At 31.8% G+C, this 17,938-nt stretch overlaps 2 protein-coding genes across 9 annotated transcripts; both read left to right on the forward strand.

The window, feature by feature from the left end:
• Window positions 1-883: 883 nt before the first annotated feature.
• LOC114403123 (serine/threonine-protein phosphatase 7 long form homolog) lies at window positions 884-2,429 on the forward strand. The gene is made up of 3 exons (XM_028365883.1): window positions 884-1,729; window positions 1,807-1,891; window positions 1,977-2,429. The coding sequence occupies exons 1-3, from the start codon at window positions 888-890 to the stop codon at window positions 2,412-2,414; spliced, it is 1,365 nt and encodes a 454-aa protein (XP_028221684.1). The 5' UTR covers window positions 884-887; the 3' UTR covers window positions 2,415-2,429.
• Window positions 2,430-11,140: 8,711 nt separating this feature from the next.
• On the forward strand, window positions 11,141-17,302 carry LOC114403124. Of its 8 annotated transcripts, none has more exons than XR_003664597.1 (9): window positions 11,141-13,024; window positions 13,131-13,352; window positions 13,439-13,576; window positions 13,667-13,809; window positions 16,077-16,135; window positions 16,219-16,352; window positions 16,438-16,555; window positions 16,637-16,843; window positions 16,991-17,302. XR_003664597.1 is itself a non-coding variant. In XM_028365884.1 (8 exons), exons 4-8 carry the CDS (start codon window positions 13,715-13,717, stop codon window positions 17,078-17,080), a joined length of 609 nt encoding a protein of 202 aa, XP_028221685.1. In that variant the 5' UTR covers window positions 11,141-13,024; window positions 13,131-13,352; window positions 13,439-13,576; window positions 13,667-13,714; the 3' UTR covers window positions 17,081-17,302. The 8 variants fall into 8 exon arrangements, 3 of the variants coding, with proteins under 3 accessions (XP_028221685.1, XP_028221686.1, XP_028221687.1); XR_003664598.1 differs by having other exon boundaries at window positions 16,082-16,135; XR_003664595.1 differs by having other exon boundaries at window positions 16,077-16,352.
• The last annotated feature ends 636 nt before the right edge of the window (window positions 17,303-17,938 follow it).

Consider the following 17,938-nt stretch of genomic DNA (forward strand, 5'->3'; position numbering starts at 1 on the left):
AAAAATATTATTTAGTTTGTAGTATATATTTTTAGATTTGTAATATATATTTGAAGGTTAGTTTGTATAAAAATAAGTATGCTGTTATTAGTTTGTAGTATATATTTGAAGGTTAGTTTGTAGTATATATATGATATTTTAGTAAGCCACAGCCAAACGTTCCGACACACTTAATATTAGCCTTAGAAATATTAGGCACACACTTAATATTAGATAAGGTAGAAATATTATGTATAAATTAATATTAGCATACATATTTATAAATTTTAGGTAGACATAAATTTTTAGTTTTTATAATATTAAGCATGTTACACGTAAATAAATAATTCTAATATTAGAGATGCGTAAATTTGTTTTATTAGTGTTATATTTTTGTGTCTTATATATTTTTGTATGTTATATATAGATAGTATAGTTTTAAATAAATGAATTAATAAGTTAATATTGTTTGAGTTAATAATTTTTAGTTTTTAGTTTTTAGTTATATATATATATATATATGATCACTGTTAGTTTTAGTTTGTAGGTTAATATTAATTGTTTTAGAAAATTTATGTTATTAAATATATGATAGATTGTACATTATTATAATTTTTGTATATATATTTTTAAATAATTTTTTGCATTTCAATATTTGTTTGTATTATAAATAATTTGTTAGTCCATATTTTATTCAATTATTTTTTTTAATTGTAGAAAAAAAATTATTTATTTAAAGTTTTGTTCACATGTATTTTAATTTATGTATAGAATATATTAAAAATTGGCGAGTTTGATTTTTTTCAAATTTATTGTTAGATATTTAATAATGTTTTTATAAATGTGTGTAGTTTAATTTAATTTATATTATCTACAAATAATGTATTATATTTTTTTTTGTAGTAGCAATGGCATCTTCATCATCATCTTCATCACATGTTAACATTAAGTCTGGTCCCATCGATGCTGATGTATTATGGATGCAACCTAAACATGTTTCAGAACATGTTTGGAATGGGGAAGAAGATAGGAAATTACATATCAGACGAGCTGTCCCCACGTATCAAGGGGAAGAACAAATTCCTGAGCAAATTTTTCCTTTTCTTCTACAATCTGGTTTCGCCTGGATTATCAAGATGGGGTACTTAAAAATAAATGCCTCATTAATTAGTGCTCTGATTGAAAGATGGAGGCCAGAAACACATACCTTTCACATGAGATGCGGAGAATGTACTATTACTCTCCAAGACGTCTCTGTATTGTTAGGTATAAGTGTGGATGGTTTACCATTAATCGGTCCAACAAATCTTGATTGGGCTGATTTATGTGAGGAATTATTGGGAGTCAGACCACAAGAAGATGAAATTAGAGGTAGTGTGGTTAAATTAAGTTGGCTGGCTCACCATTTTGCCCAAATAAATAATGACGACGACGAAGAACAAGTACGAAGGTTTGCCCGTGCATGGATATTGAGATTCATTGGAGGTGTCTTGTTCGTTGATAAAAGCAGTAACAAAGTTTCGCTAAGATACCTTCAATTTTTACGTGACTTTGAAGAATGTGGCAGATATGCATGGGGAGCTGCCGTACTTGGTTTTCTATACAGAGAGATGTGCAATGCCACCGATTATAAAACTAAATCAATCGGAGGTATGTGCATCTTACTACAAATGTGGGCATGGGAACGATGTCCAACCTTGGCTCCAAAGAGGACTCCTTCCCAAGTAGAAAATACACCACTGGGGCATAGGTTAGTAATTTTTAGCAGCGTCTTTCATTTCAATAGAATAAATGGTTTTAGCATATATTAAATTTTAATCTTTGTAGGTGGCTGCGACGTGGAAACCAACATATCGGCAATGATGATGTGAGAGTTTTTCGTCGCAAGTTAGATATTATGAAACGTCATGAGGTAAGAAGATGTTATTCTATTTGTAAAATAAAAAATTATATGTGTTATTTTACTAAAATGTTCATAACTATGTTGTTATATGCAGTTTGTGTGGGAGCCGTACCCATCAACCGTAATATCACTGTTGCCTCCCGTTTGTTTAGTCGGAAGTCTCGCGTGGTACGCGGTGGTGCCACTAATTTGTTTCCAAGTTATTGAGTGGCACCAACCGGACAGAGTATTGAGACAATTTGGGATGCAACAGCCAATTCCAGAGTCTCCTTCACAACCCTTAAACATTCATGGCATAACATTGAAAGGGAAACATGACGAAAATTGGGGGCAATTGTTCGCCCCAATGATTGATCAGTGGAATAATCGCCATGCATTTAGGGTCGACGCTTATCCCCGACAAGAAGGCCTATTGAGTTTTAACTCGGACTACATGGTCTGGTATAGGCGAAAGACAAAGATGTTTGTTGACCCAGCAAATGCAAAGACGGCTACATTGGTATTTTTAAATTTTTTTCAAATTTTAACTTGAACTTTTATTTAATGATGGCCATTAATTTTCTTACCCTTATAAATGCAGGGTGAAGTTGCAGAGGCATTACAATACATGGTGTCTCCTCAAGGGAGGAATACATGCACATTTGATGATCTCGTGCCTTATGTGGAAAAAATTACAATTTTATCCGAAGAGCAAGAGAGAGTCACTGAGCCAGTGTCACATGGTCCCGCATCAGAGCGTCAATTTCCTGCACAACAGTTTCACATGCTTCAGTCAAGTATTGAAACTCAGGGGATAGACAGAAGAAGGGACATTGTTGAAGCGGAAGAATATTCCCAACAAATGGCGGAGCGTGGCCATGGAATGTATTACACGCCACAAACATTTGCTGAGTATCCGACCCAGATGTATCAATATCCTTTTCAGGGTCATCACACTGATACTTCTGCAAGCCAGCAATCGTTCGGTGGTGTTGCGGAAACACAAGCTCATTTTTCATGGCCCACAATGACCCCTTCACAGCAATATCATGGCCCAATTCCAACACCTAATGCCCCGTTAGGAACACAATGGAATGTACCGGGACAAATACCTAATACGGGTGACTTATTCGGTGTTGATTTGCGGCACGCATTTTCTGCGGAGGCTGACGAAGAAGAAGCGGGGAGGCATCGGGGCAGAAGAAATCCTGATCGCCAAGCACGAAGATGGGATCGACCATGTGGCACATCCTCACGACATCACGGACACCAAAATGAATGATTTGCATGTCTTCGTTTATTAAGCCTTTGTTGTATATTTGTAATTTGACATTCATGGCGTAATGTATGATATTCAGTTTATTAAGGCTTACTTATGGATAATATTTATGTCGCGTATCAAACTATAATAATCAATGAACCGTAAACCAAATAAAACTCAAAAACTAACCCCTAAAATAAAAAACCTAACCCTAACCCTAAAAAATAAGAACTAACCCTAACCCCTAAAATAAAAAACTAACCCTAACCCCTAACATGTTCAGAACTAAACCCTAACCCTAAAATAAAAAACCTAGCCCTAACACTAACAAATAAGAACTAACCCTAACCCCTAAAATAAAAAACTAACCATAACCCCTAACATGTTCAGAACTAAACCCTAACCCTAAAATAAAAAAACCTAACCCTAACACTAAAAAATAAGATCTAACCATAACCCCTAAAATAAAAATATAACCCTAACCCCTAACATGTTCAGAACTAAACCCTAACCCTAAAATAAAAAAACCTAACCCTAACACTAAAAAATAAGATCTAACCCTAGCCCCTAAAATAAAAATATAACCCTAACCCCTAACATGTTCAGAACTAAACCCTAACCCTAAAATAAAAAAACCTAACCCTAACACTAAAAAATAAGATCTAACCCTAACCCCTAAAATAAAAATATAACCCTAACCCCTAACATGTTCAGAACTAAACCCTAACCCTAAAATAAAAAACATAGCCCTATCCCTAACAAATAAGAACTAACCCTAACCCGTGTATAATGGAAATTAATTACTCTATTAATGTATCATTTATAAATATTAACCGATTATTAATGGTTGAAAAACTTAAGATGTGATACTTAATTAAAAGATTAAAATATATTTTTCTTATATATATCCAAAGTTTGTTGTTTGTTCTTGTAAAAAATTTCATTTGTTTTGTTTTTCTATAAAATTATAACATTGCTCCTTTTTTTATCTGAAGTTAGATTTGTTGGACTCCAAACCTGAAAATAAATTTAAAGGGAAAAACAATTTATAATTCTTAATAAATACCTTAATTTTATGTTTTCTATAATTTATTTATTTTTATTTTTTTCTACAATAAAACAAAAATTTTATTGTGGTCCTATACACTTTTTTTTAGTTCCTTATAAACTAACAAATTTTATTTTTACTTTCTAGTAAAAGAAATTCATTTGTTATTATTTTTTTAAAAAAAAATTAATAATAAATGAAAAAATTATCAAAAAATAAACACAAAATTTAATAATTTATTATGAGTTAAAAAATGTCAAAGAAAAAAATATATTATTTGATTAAAGACACAACAAAAAAAATTATTATAAAACAAATAAAAAATTAAATATTCATTGAGATCGAAAATATATTTTAGTAATTTTTCTTTAATGCCAATACATTGTAATGGCGGAAGTATAATAGTATGAACGTTTCGAATTCTCTTCCTCGTACTTCGCGAATCCAGTTTTACCTCCTGTTTTCACATTTCAGTACTCCACTTTATCCTTCTCCTTTTCTCCAGACACTTCCTTTTGCATTTTCATGCACAGATTCCTCATTCAACCCTCTATCCTTCCCTACCCCCTACCCCCTCAAAAATAAGAACTAACCCCTAAAATAAAAAAAATAACCATACACCCTAAAATAAAATGACTTAACCCTAACCCCTAAAATAAGAACTAAGCCTAACCCTAAAAAATAAGAACTAAACCCTTACCGTTTAAAAAAATAAAGTTTATTTCAACTTCTAAATGTAATTTTATTTCATTAGAAGTACACATTAAAAAAACGAAATTTTATTTCAACTTCTAAATGTAATTTTATTTCATTAGAAGTACACATTAAAAAAAAAAAATTTTATTTCAACTTCTAAATGTAATTTTATCTCATTAGAAGTACACATTAAAAAAAACAAATTTTATTTCAACTTCTAAATGTAATTTTATTTCATTAGAAGTACACATTAAAAAAAACAAATTTTATTTCAACTTCTAAATGTAATTTTATTTCATTAGAAGTACACATTAAAAAAAACAAATTTAATTTCAACTTCTAAATGTAATTTTATTTCATTAGAAGTACACATTAAAAAAAACAAATTTTATTTCAACTTCTAAATGTAATTTTATTTCATTAGAAGTACACATTAAAAAACACAAATTTTATTTCAACTTCTAAATGTAATTTTATTTCATTAGAAGTACACATTAAAAAAAACAAATTTTATTTCAACTTCTAAATGTAATTTTATTTCATTAGAAGTACACATTAAAAAAAAAACAAATTTTATTTCAACTTCTAAATGTAATTTTATCTCATTAGAAGTACACATTAAAAAAATTAACCCTAAACCCTAAAATAAGAAAACTTAGCCCTAACCCTATAATGTTCAGAAATACACCCTAACCCTAAATAAAAAAAATAAGCCTAACCCCTCCAAAATAAGAACTAACCCTAACCCCTCAAATAAAAAAATTAACCCTACACCATAAAATAAGAAAAACTTAGCCCTAACCCCTAAAAATTAAGAACTAAACTCTAACACCTAAAAATTAGAACTAAACCCTAACCCTTCAAATAAAAAACTTAACCCTAACCCCTAAATCATAAAAAAACTTAGCCCTAACCCCTCAAAAATAAGAACTACACCCTAACCCTTCAAATAAAAAAATTAACCCTAACCACTAAAATAAAAAAATTCCCCCTAAACCCAAAAATAAACAACCTTAGCCCTAACCCCAACAAATAAAAAATAAGGCCTAACCCTACCCCATACAATTATAAAATTAACCCTAACCCTAAAATAAAAAACTTAGCCCTAACCATAAAATAAAAAGAACTTAGCCCTCACCCTTCAAATAAAAAACTAAGACAAAATACTTAGACACTAACGTTTCTAACTAACGATCAACACCAATGTCACTCAACCTCGATTGATCCACTCCATTTATTTCAACTTCTAAATGTAATTTTATTTCATTAGAAGCACACATTCAACAAAAAGTAACTGACGATTTCATTGAAGACCAACAAGTAAATACATTGAACAAAACCTAAAGCAATACAAGTCAGGCATGTAACATACATAAATCAATTAAATGAATTACTCCCACGGTCAGATTGCATTGGACATCGACGCCTATTGTGCCCTTCAGCTCCACATCTACTACATTTTTGTCGGTGGTCAGATGGTTCGACCCAATCCATCTCATTCCTTATCCTTGTTGATTTTGGCCGACCTTTCGCACGAATTGTAGTTGGGTCAGGGATTAGTGTCCATGCCTCATCAGAAGGAGGAATTGCCGCTTCATTCCCAAGAGGCCACCACTGTGCGGAGTATGCTTTTAAGATGTGCTCATTGGTGTAAACAACATCTATATATTGGTAGTAGTTCATGCTCACGTAACCACAAGCTGCAATAATGTGTGAACATGGATAGTGAAGCGCAGAATACCTTCCGCATTGACAGTAATGGCCATTCAAGTTAACTGCCCATTTTTGTCCGCCACGTTGCGTTATAGGATTGAAGGTCTCCTCTACTTCAAACCTTGTCGAGTGGATATCATACACGCGAACGATGTGCGAACAAGCTTGTTCTTGATTTTTCCTAAGTTCTGTAACAAGCTTAGAACAATAAACTTGGCCTTCTCTTAATTGTCTTTGGGCTTGGCGACCACGATCAATAAAGTACTTTCGGCACCTACTATATGTTGACTTCACCAACGCTGTTATTGGAATGTTGCGACAATCTTTCAACACCTTATTCACACATTCTGATAAGTTGGTTGTCATGTGACCATATCGTCGTCCAGATGTATCGTAAGCCATGCTCCATTTTTCCTTTGAGATTCGATCAATCCATCTTGCTATAGCTGGACTCAATTGACGAAATTTTTCTAAGTTTTGATCAAACACATGCTTGCAAGGAGTGTACGCTGCATCAAATTTGTTATCATCAACAGTTGTACGTAGACATGAAACTCAAATTAAATTAATGTATAAAATAAACCTTACCCAATTTCTTGAACATCTCTTTTTGTTTCGCGTTGTTGAATTTGCGATTGAAATTGCTGGCTATGTGTCGGACGCAGTACACATGATAACCGTGGGGAGGTTGCCAACCAAGTGCTTCATTAGCGACAACAGACTTTATACTCGCGTGACGATCAGATATTAGACAAATTCCATTCTTATCTGTGACGTGTTCACGCAAGTGGGCCAAAAACCATGACCATGCTGTTAGCGTCTCGCCTTCGACCACGGCGAATGCTAGAGGAAGAACACCACCATTTCCATCTTGCGATGTGGCCATTAATAGGGTCCCACGGTATTTGCCGTATAAATGTGTGCCGTCAACTTGTATGATTGGCTTACAGTACTTAAAAGCCTCCTTGCATTGACCAAATGTCCAAAATACTCTATGAAATTGACGATGTTCGCGACTCACCCTATTGCCAACAATAAAATCGTCATGTAGTATTTGAAAGTAAGAGCCAGGAGAATGATTTTGCATGTGTGTTAGCCATGACGAGAGTTTCGCATACGACTCTTCCCAATCGCCATATTCAATTGCAATCGCCTTTTGTTTGGCCATCCATGCTTTTCTGTATGAAACCTTATAGGAAAATTCACTATTTATCCTTTCTTGAATCAAAGAAATTTTTATTGATGGATCTTCTCTGATCATGCCTGTAATTCAAATAAGTAAATAAAATTACAAATTAAAATAACAAATAACACAAAAGCAGGATAATATGAACATAAAAAACGTACCTACTACGCAAGTCGCAATTAAATTTGAATCAAGCTTCTCATGGTCTTGTGTCATAGTCATATTTAGACATGTGTGCGGTCCACCCCATTGTGTCACTTTCCATGCATCAGTTTTTTTGGATAAAATTGCCCTCATATAAAAAGGGCAAGGAGACTCTTCGGTGTTGTTGGGGCAACAAACGATATATTTGTGTGATTTCGTTTCAACAACCTTAAAACTTTGATGCACCTTCATCACATATTGTTTGAGTGCATTTTTGACTGCATCTTTACTGTCAAAATCCATGCCAACATATAATTCTTGTCCAACATTAAAAGTCGTTGGCATGTCTAGACCACAAATGTCCTCCTCGTCCGGATGACTCCAGTTGATATTATTATAATGGCTAGCATCATTCCAAAATGGATTTTGAATTTCTGGTACACCTAATAATTTATAAAATAAAATCACGTCAACAAACTACTCCTATTTAATTACCATTAAATACAATTCTCATAAAAAGATAGATGTATTCAACTAATTTTGTATTTCACAAACATTTACCTTCGCTTGGGTGAACAATTGAAACTGGTTCAACGATGTCAGTGACTTCATCGTCTGTATGAGATATTCCATCATCACTATCATCTTCATCGAAAGACTCTTCAACGTATGAGTTAGATGCAAGATAATCATCATCATCATCATCATCATCATCATCTTCATCAACATGTAAATTGCTTATATTTTTTGGCAGTTCCGACTCATAATGAGATACATTACGTCCACATGACGTAACAAAATTTGCAGCATGAAACATAGAACCACCAGCAACATCCTTTTCTACGTACAACTCTAGAACTGACATTTGTTGTTGTTGTTGAAAACTTTCGATCATAGTTTCAACATCTTCGTCATCACAAATTTGCAACGCAACATATTTTCCTGAAACTAAAAATCTACAACTTATAGTAGAAATAATTTCATTATTTTCTAACTTTACCTTATCTCCAATTTTTTTTTTCAAAGAATTGAAACTAATTCCGCGTTTAATCTGAATGACCTTTTTACTGCCTTCAAATATTACACCATCATTGTCTTCATATACTCTTCCGTTGAAATACAACACTGTAATAATTGAATTCATGATATACCTACATCAACAAAATTAAAAATAATTAATCATAACAACAGTCTTTTTAAAATAAATAAGTGTATCTGCTTGTTGCATCTACTAAATTAAATTTAAACTTAAACTTGGGATACAAATTAAAATAAGTAAACATTATTAAAAAATTACTTCAACGTAAAAAACCTAATTACAAATTGGCTTAAACTTCACGTGTTAAAATTTGTTTCTAAATAAAACAATTATTACTTCAATTAACTATTTTGTGAATCATAAAAATAAAAAAATTTATTTGCTTCTTCTAGTAAACTTAAATAAACATTGAGACGTCATTCTAACAAAAAAAAAAAAAACAAAATTACTCATACGTCAAATTAAATAATTCAAAAAAAATTCCTTCAAAAACTTAAAGACTCACATATAATATTTATAACCGGAAGGGTCACAAGTCAAATTTCTTCTAAGCCACAAAAACCATGAACAAAGAGGATTACAAATAATTAGTCATACTAATTTTAAAAAAAAAATTCTAATTAAAAAAAAGTCACTTAAACTTTACCTTCAAATTTTAGTCTAACAAATCAAATTATTATTTCAATTAAATATTTGTCAATGATACAAATATAAACTATTTATTTGCTTGCTCTATTAAACTTAAACTACACATTCATACTTTATTCTAAAAAAAATTAATCTAATTAAATAATTTATGAAAAATTCTTCAACTTTACCAAAAATTTCAGACACAAAATAAAAGGATTATAAATGAAAGGATTACACTTAAAAAAATTTTAGACGGAACATAATTAAAATTACAATTTTTTACACGGAACATAATTAAAATTACAAATTTTTTATTAACTTATACTATATTTTATAATTAAAATTACAATTTTTTTGTTGTTAACTTATACTATATTTTATCACAAGTAAAATGAAACTTCGTTTTTAACTCTAAACAAACCAGAAAATAGTTAAGAAATAACATCTAATTAGTTTTTGTCTTAAATTAAATTATATTTCAAATAATACCAAAAAAATTCTATATGTCAAATACGGAAATTAAATTCATTCACAAAAACAGTTAAAAAAAGGCTTACAAATAATTACTGCTAATAATTTCTAAATTAAAAATCTAATTTACAAAATTAATGCAATTTGACCTCCAAATTTTATTACTTCAAAATAAAAAATTTATACATGACAAATAAACAAAACTAAATAAGACTTATTTAAATAAATATAAAATACTTACTATACAATCAGCAAATTTGAAACTTCAAACGAACCTCTTTCTTCCTCTCTTCAGTTTCTTACTCTCTTTGAGTATGAAATTTTGCAAGTATTCAATATCATTGCAAGTGTTCTATTTAAACAAAATTTACAAGAAGAAAGCTGAAGCTATCTCTTAATTTACACGCCATTAAACTGTATGCATGTGAATATGGTGTAGCATCTCTGAACCCCTAACCTGTGAACATTTACAGCTAGTTATAAGCCCTATTTCAGACCTTATGTTTAGTCTCATCATGAACAAGGAGAGCATGCGCAACCTGTGAACATCTACAGCTAGCTTTGAACCCTATTTCAAACCTTATGTTTAGTCTCATCATGAACAAGGAGAGCATCTGCAACTTCATACGTTGAGTATCATGCAACTGCTTTATTTAAACAAAATTTATAACAACAAAGCAATGCATGTGCCTCTGAACACCTGAAATGAACAGCGCCAATCCCGCCAGAAGGGCTAGCGGCACCAGTCATGAACAGGGAGCATCTCGCCAATGCTAACGGCGAGATTGCCCTTGCCCTATCTCGCCATCACGGTCGGCGAGTCCCAGCTTGGGTGTCGCCATTCCCATTGGCGACACTGTTCTTTCTCCCTCCTACGTGGCCTATATCGCCACTACCAGTAACGATACCAGCCTCTCTCCACCTATATCGCCACTACCAGTAACGATATCAGCCTCTCTCCACCTTTGCCGCCAGTGGCAATGGCGGGTTACACCCACGAACAGACCCCCTCCGTCATTACTTTTAAAACAAACCCCAATCCATAAATAATTTTTAAAATAAGCCCCCTTACGTAAATTTGCCTAATAAAATCTCACAAAGCTTAGTGTCTTCAAATCCAGATGTCTTCCACAATTCCACAGTTCCATGGTTATGCTAGAATTTTCTAGAGGGTCTCATCCACAATTCCACCTCGAGCCACGAGAAAAACCCCAAAAAGCAAACGTCTCCCTTGCCTCTCACATCAATGTCAGAGCAGTTGGAAAGGAAAATGAACTTAGTGGGAAAAGCAAACGTCTCCCTTGCCTCTTTTCCATAGTTCTCTTATACACTTTCTCTCTTTCTTCGCTTAAACGTTGCCCTTTCTCACTATCTCACTTTGCTTCTTCTCCTTCGCCACAAAGATCTTCTCCTTCTTCTTCGACGTGAATGTCTGCTACCTCGCGAGCGTGTCCGTGGCTGAACAACATCGATTCTGGAAAGGATTTTCCCATCTCCACTTTTTATTTATATTTATTTATTATGAGACACCGATGAGGGTTTCTTCGCACTTGCTTTGTCTGTGTCTTTCTTCTCTGTGATTCTACTCCTTCACTGCGACTTTATTTTGCGCTATTTTCATCTCGAACTTCTATGGTTGAACTCGATTTTTAGTAACATGGCTATTGATATTGGTTGTGATGTATGTAATGTTCTTGAAAAAATGATCCTTTTTCTCTTTATGGATCGAGTTTTATGAATAAGTTTTGTGAATATGAATAACTTTTGACTATTTTGCACGATGTTATTAACTTTGAGAATGAATATGTACTAAGTGTGCTTCATGCAGATTTATGATTGTTATATATTGTACTTTGGGAGTTATAAAATCTATAGCTTTTATTAAAATAAAATTGAACCGCGGATGTTAGACACCCTTAACTCTTAAATATTGAATTGTAGTTGTTATAATCATTTGGGATTCCTTAGGTTGAGTTTGAAGATTTTATCATCTGCGATTTGTGAGTATTATAATTGTGTGGCTTTTAGACACATGTAATTTTACATGTTTTGGGGGTTTTATACATATATGATGTGTGAAGTGATATTATTGGTTGACCCTTTACATGTCAACGATGTGGATATTAGTGAAGACATAATTGATGGATAGTGTGTATCTTAATGGAAAATCATTCATGTATTGAACAACCAAGAATGGTATGTAAATGTAACTGGATAAGCCAGATTGACGATTCAAAGGAAACGTGGAAAATGGCAATCAAAATAAAAAAAATTTGGAATGTTTTTAGAACTCCAAGATCCAATATTGAAATGATCTTCATGGACCAGACGGTGCGAATTTCTTTGTTTAGGCGCTAAGATTAATACAACGGTTCACAGTTATGAGATTCTCTTATAATTTGCATTGCTGCATATTGAAATGATCTTCATGGACCAGACGGTGCGAATTTCGTTGTTTAGGCGCTAAGATTAATACAACGGTTCACAGTTATGAGATTCTCTTATAATTTGCATTGCTGCATGTGAAATTAGGGTGACAAAATTCTTGCTCATGTTAAGAGTCAAGACATTGAAAAATGGAAAAACCAGTTGACGGAGAATCAAACTTATATTGTGCAAAACTTTGAGGTTGAAAATAGCACTAGGCAGTATAGGGGATCCAATCACAAATACAAGCTTATATTTGCCAGAGGAACTATGGTTAAGGAAAAGGACCTACCAGATATCCCTTCCTATTGTTTCTGTTTCACAGAATTTGAGGCATTCACCAGCCAAAATGCTCAGAGTGATATCTTAAAACGATATGCTTTACTTCTATATTATGAGAATAACAATGTTAGTTTCTTCAATAGCTGTGCATATAGAAATAATATGTTTCTTTTTGTCCCAGATCTTATTGGGGAGTTTGTTGATGTAGTCCAGTGGCAATTGGACAGTAAACGCATAAAGGTGTCTCTCATGTTGAGGAATGAATGGTAGCTATTTCATTTTTTGCTCTTTTAGAGTTGGATTGTAAGTGATTAACAAAATAAAAGTTTATCAATATTCACGAGTTGTTTATTGATCTTTTGGTGCTACCAGAGGTAACACTGTTACATGTACATTGTGGGAAGGCTTTGCATTGCAGCTGAAAGGTTTTTTGGACAAACATGGAGATGGTCCAGTCACCTTGGTGCTGGAGCAAGCAAAGATTAAAGAGAACAAAGCTTAAACCAAATATCTAGTTACTGCTCAAAACTCAATATATGGTTATAAACTGTACATTAATGCTGAGCTTCTTGAGTTTGAAGAATTTATCAAAAGGTATCTTTTTACACTATCATTATGTAGCATATGGAAATTACCACTATAGTCAGGTTTAATTTATAACATCTTATATATGTTTTAAGGATTGATTTTAGTGGGCTTAGTCAGATTGATCTAAGAAAACCATACAATTCTCTTAATCCTCTCAATTGTCATCTGAAGACCAGTTTCTTTATAATGCTGAAATCAAAAGCTTGGGAGAACTACGTGATGTTAAAAAGGTACCAGAAGGAATTCCAAAGTAGATTACTATTTCAAAATAATTAATATTTGGTTTGTTGACTAAAGTTTGTTTCTTTTGGTCTGCAAAGTGACCAATTGTATCACCGTGGCAACCATTGACAAAATATTTGTGGGAAATGGGTGGAGCTATGAAGGCTGCCCAAAATGCTTTAAGAAAGTTGAGGCGCCCCCATGCAGGTTGTGCAAATGATTGCTCAACTACTATTACAAGGTTTGAACCAAATTTATTATATCAATTGAGCATAATTTATTATCTTATTCCTATACAAAGCATACTAATATATTAAGTATCAGATTTAGATTGGAGGTTATGACTATAATATTGAGAGCTGAAAGGAACATTTTGGATATATTTTAAAGTAAATTAAAAATCTTATAATTTCAGCATGCTAAAAGAAGTTTACAACAACTAACTAATTTAGCAATTTTAGTTTAATTCTATATTTAAATAGAGTAGGATTAAATATAATATTTGAAGTTATAATTATAATAAATTTTACTATAACTATAATACCATATATTGTATAATATCCAAATAAAATAGGTGTCTATTGTTTTTATATATTTATAAATCATTTATTATTATTATTATGATTATTATTATTATTATTATTATGAAAGATGTAGTGGCAAAGTGATTGATTTGACATTAGCACAATTGTCTTCTAGACTTACCGAGGGCACTACTACAGCTTTGGTAGGCAAGTTTAGCTTCTCAAGTAAAGTTTCTCACAAATGAATACATTTCATCTCTCTCTTTGCACTACCTCACAAAGACCAACTTCTTTCTCATACTCAACTTCTTTTTCATTGTTGTTTCGTCTCTCTGCACTAAATCACGATTAGCATGTTCTTCTACTCGAATTTTCATTGTTCTAAAGCACTGCTCCATCAATCTCCTGGTGTTGTCCTCCTCAATAACTCTAATGTCTTTTCTGTTTCTTCATTTTATTAGTTTTTGTTATTAGCGTTGTGATTGTTGTTGTATTTTCTATTTCTCTTTTAGTAGCAATGAGTTCACCCTTCCTTACTAATATGAGTTACCATATTTGGAAATGATAGTTCTTGACTCCCATGTAACATGATCATTACTTTTTTTAAGTTATTATTATGCCTGTTTCTTTGCTGATCAAAAAAAAAAATTATTATGCCTGTTTCAAAGATTGAATGTGTCTGGAAATTGGAGATGCAAACTGTGTAGGGTATGATGTCACATATTTTAATATGCACAATGTGGAAAATTTGTACAGTGATTATTCAGTTTTTTAGGCTGAATATGGTTTAATTATAGTAAATAAAATTAGTAGTAATAACCACAACAACAAATGTATAATGCATTTTACTTATATTTCAGTTATAAAGTTAATAATTTTTTTTTCCTTTGTCATTTTATGAAAGACTATGAATATAAGTTCAACATTGATATTCATACTGTTTATTTGGCTCTAGCATTTCTAATTTATGTTGTGTGTATCAAAAAACTAAGATTTAAGTCTCTATAAGAGAAGGCATCTACAATCTGCTAGGATTAAATATCAAAGAGGACAAAGTTTATATCTTTCAGAATGTAATGGTTGCAAATAATGATGGTAACATTAGGGTAACAAATCATGATTTTTGGTTGTTTGTGACAAGGTATTCTGTTCTAACTTATGTTCCATGCGAGCAACTAACAACAATTGGCCTTGCACCACTACCACCCATTGTAGAGATTTTAAAGTTACCATAAAATACAAAGCATCTAATAGGTTTGATTTGTTAGTAAAAATAAAATCCATTAAATATTTTAAATTTATTGCACTACTATCTAAATAATCATTCTAAAATTTGTTATAGCTATTGTTGGGTTACTAACAGCAATAACATCTGAAAGGTCTTTTGTGCAAAATGGTGGAAGTTTTCCAAGAATTTTTGGGCAACTGATGTATGTATTTAACTACAAAATACAAAATCTTAAATCATATATTTATTGTGTATTTTAATTATCTTTGACATGACCACTTAAACACATTTTAGATGTAGGGGTCAAATTGAATTCAGTATTTCTCATGAAGATGTCACCACTATTCAAGAGTATTTGCATAACATAGAGGGTTCAATACCTATGACATCATTGCAATTTGCCAGTTTGAAGGCTTACGATTCATTATTTTTTGGTTAGTTTTATTTTTTAATACTATTAGTACTGACAATAGGTTTATAAACTAATTCAATTACAACCCATACCTGAAAATTTTTATCGTCAAATTGTATAGCAGATGCAATCATAGAAGATGTAGTGTAACATGAATGGTCTTAAATCCTGAGATTCCTGAAATTGTTTCATTAAAAAAACGGTATAGAAATGACTTATCTGTTAGCAAAATGCTTATTAGTTTAACATGTGATGTTCTTTATATTTGGTGTTGGTCACTCTATTTTCATAAGGAAAAAAAATTCGCTTTTTTGTGCTTGACAAAGTTGTTAATCTATTGGTAGAAAAGTTCCTTACCTTTCACCGCAGGAAACATGTTGGTGATTTACATTTAATTGGATGGGTTAGTATGCAACACTAATATATCATATGTGATTGCCTGTCATTTGATTGTTGTATTATTAAAACATGTATTATCTCTTTAAGGGCGGATAATGTACCGTGTGGGCCAAAATTTGCAGTTTGGTTGAGAAAGGTCAATGGTTTGATGTCGTTAATGCTGATAGGATCAAGAGTATAAATGATTTTGCTAACTTTTTTGCCTACAAGTTGATTCCAGAGTAAGCATTCAACTTTCCTCATGTCCTGCTATATTGTGCTTTATACACACTAACCATTAATGTTCCTAATTTAAATACATGTTAGGTACAATATTAGAGTCCAAGTGTATGATGGAACTGGTAATGCCTGCTTTAAATTACCATATAAGGATGTCAAAATATTACTGAAAATATCGTGCAAAGATATTGTTTTACACATTGAGGTAAGCACTTGGAAGTTTAAACATATTCATTTCAAAAACTTAGAAATGCACTAATTAAATTTACTCTAACATTGTCTCAAGGGTCCATATGCTCAGGAGTTACCAGCACTACTGTATGATCTAAATGGATTGGACCTATTATTTTTAGTAGACACAAGAATTGAAGGATCAGCTACATCAAGTAGCAATGTTAGCGATCATGATGGGTACTCTGTGTCTGAAATATGTCATGAGAAGGAGATTTTGAGAATGCTCCAGAGAGGGGAACACTATTTCCAATTTGATGAGGTTACCTATATTTTTGTGCTATATATGTATATATTCCTTACTAGTTGCACTATATATATATATATATATATATATATATATATATATATTTATATTCCTTACCAGTTGCACTATACAATTACTAACTTATAAGACAATGATTTTTAGGGGCAAGCTAAACGTGCTCTCTGTCTATCTGTCAAGGAAAACAAATTGAAGGTAACCAAACAACATCATGCTCCTGGTTGTATTGATTGAGATGGTAAAGAAACAAAGTAAAATGCTTTTATCAAAGTGTATCTGATGCTGCTGATGTGGAATTACTTTTGTCAACAAATCAAAGTCTGCTGAAATACAGAAGTAGTCTGATTGGTGTAATATGTTTTATTGAACAAACCTATCTTTATATTATGCATATGTAGTTTAACTTTTGTTCAGACTTGATTTTTAAAAATCTGATAAGCTAACTTCTTCATAGAACTTGATTAGAAATAGATTTACTATAATGGACAACCAGTAGCAATATATCTGAATATTAAAATATATTGAAAATTAACGACCTCAAAAATGGGACTATTATTAAGATAATTTGAGCTATTTTAAATCATATGTTGTTTGAAATTATACGTTATATACATAACTTATACTACGACATGTCTTTGATAATTAGAATTATTTTTACAGTCATAATGACTAGAAGCAAAATGTTAATATAAACTGAGAATGTGTTCGATAATTTTGGGCCTTAGATAATATTCTAAAAAATTAACAAAGTCAAACCCATAAAAGTGAAACTACACGTAGTAGTATCTAGCTAACATAAACATGACACTTTATGTGTTCAAGTTATTATCACTTCTTCTCTTTAGTTTTTATATAAACTAGTCCGCAGCCCGCGGATACGCACGGGTAGTGATTTAGTATTTTTTTTTTCAAGACAGATATAAAAGGAACTGTACTGTTGAAGCCGTATAACTATCATTCCAGTTTTTCTGATAAATTCTTAATCTTTTTTAAGATATCACTCAAATTACAGATCTCATCGAAAACTTATAGCAACTTGTCAAACAAAAGTTTATGACAATCTTTCAGTAAAATGAAATTTCATCTCCAATG

Source organism: Glycine soja, chromosome 20, assembly GCF_004193775.1.
Source record: "Glycine soja cultivar W05 chromosome 20, ASM419377v2, whole genome shotgun sequence".
NCBI classification, from domain to species: Eukaryota; Viridiplantae; Streptophyta; class Magnoliopsida; order Fabales; family Fabaceae; genus Glycine; species Glycine soja.

What these genes read in the sequence shown, in the direction of transcription:
- LOC114403123 (XM_028365883.1), top strand. Translation starts at nt 888, where the DNA reads ATGGCATCTTCATCATCATCTTCATCACATGTTAACATTAAGTCTGGT. An exon ending in AATACACCACTGGGGCATAG is followed by an intron (nt 1,730 to 1,806) that starts GTTAGTAATTTT and finishes TAATCTTTGTAG; the next exon opens with GTGGCTGCGACGTGGAAACC. An exon ending in ATATTATGAAACGTCATGAG is followed by an intron (nt 1,892 to 1,976) that starts GTAAGAAGATGT and finishes TGTTATATGCAG; the next exon opens with TTTGTGTGGGAGCCGTACCC.
- LOC114403124 (XM_028365884.1), top strand. Translation starts at nt 13,715, where the DNA reads ATGGGTGGAGCTATGAAGGCTGCCCAAAATGCTTTAAGAAAGTTGAGG. An exon ending in ATATTGTTTTACACATTGAG is followed by an intron (nt 16,556 to 16,636) that starts GTAAGCACTTGG and finishes CATTGTCTCAAG; the next exon opens with GGTCCATATGCTCAGGAGTT. An exon ending in ACTATTTCCAATTTGATGAG is followed by an intron (nt 16,844 to 16,990) that starts GTTACCTATATT and finishes AATGATTTTTAG; the next exon opens with GGGCAAGCTAAACGTGCTCT.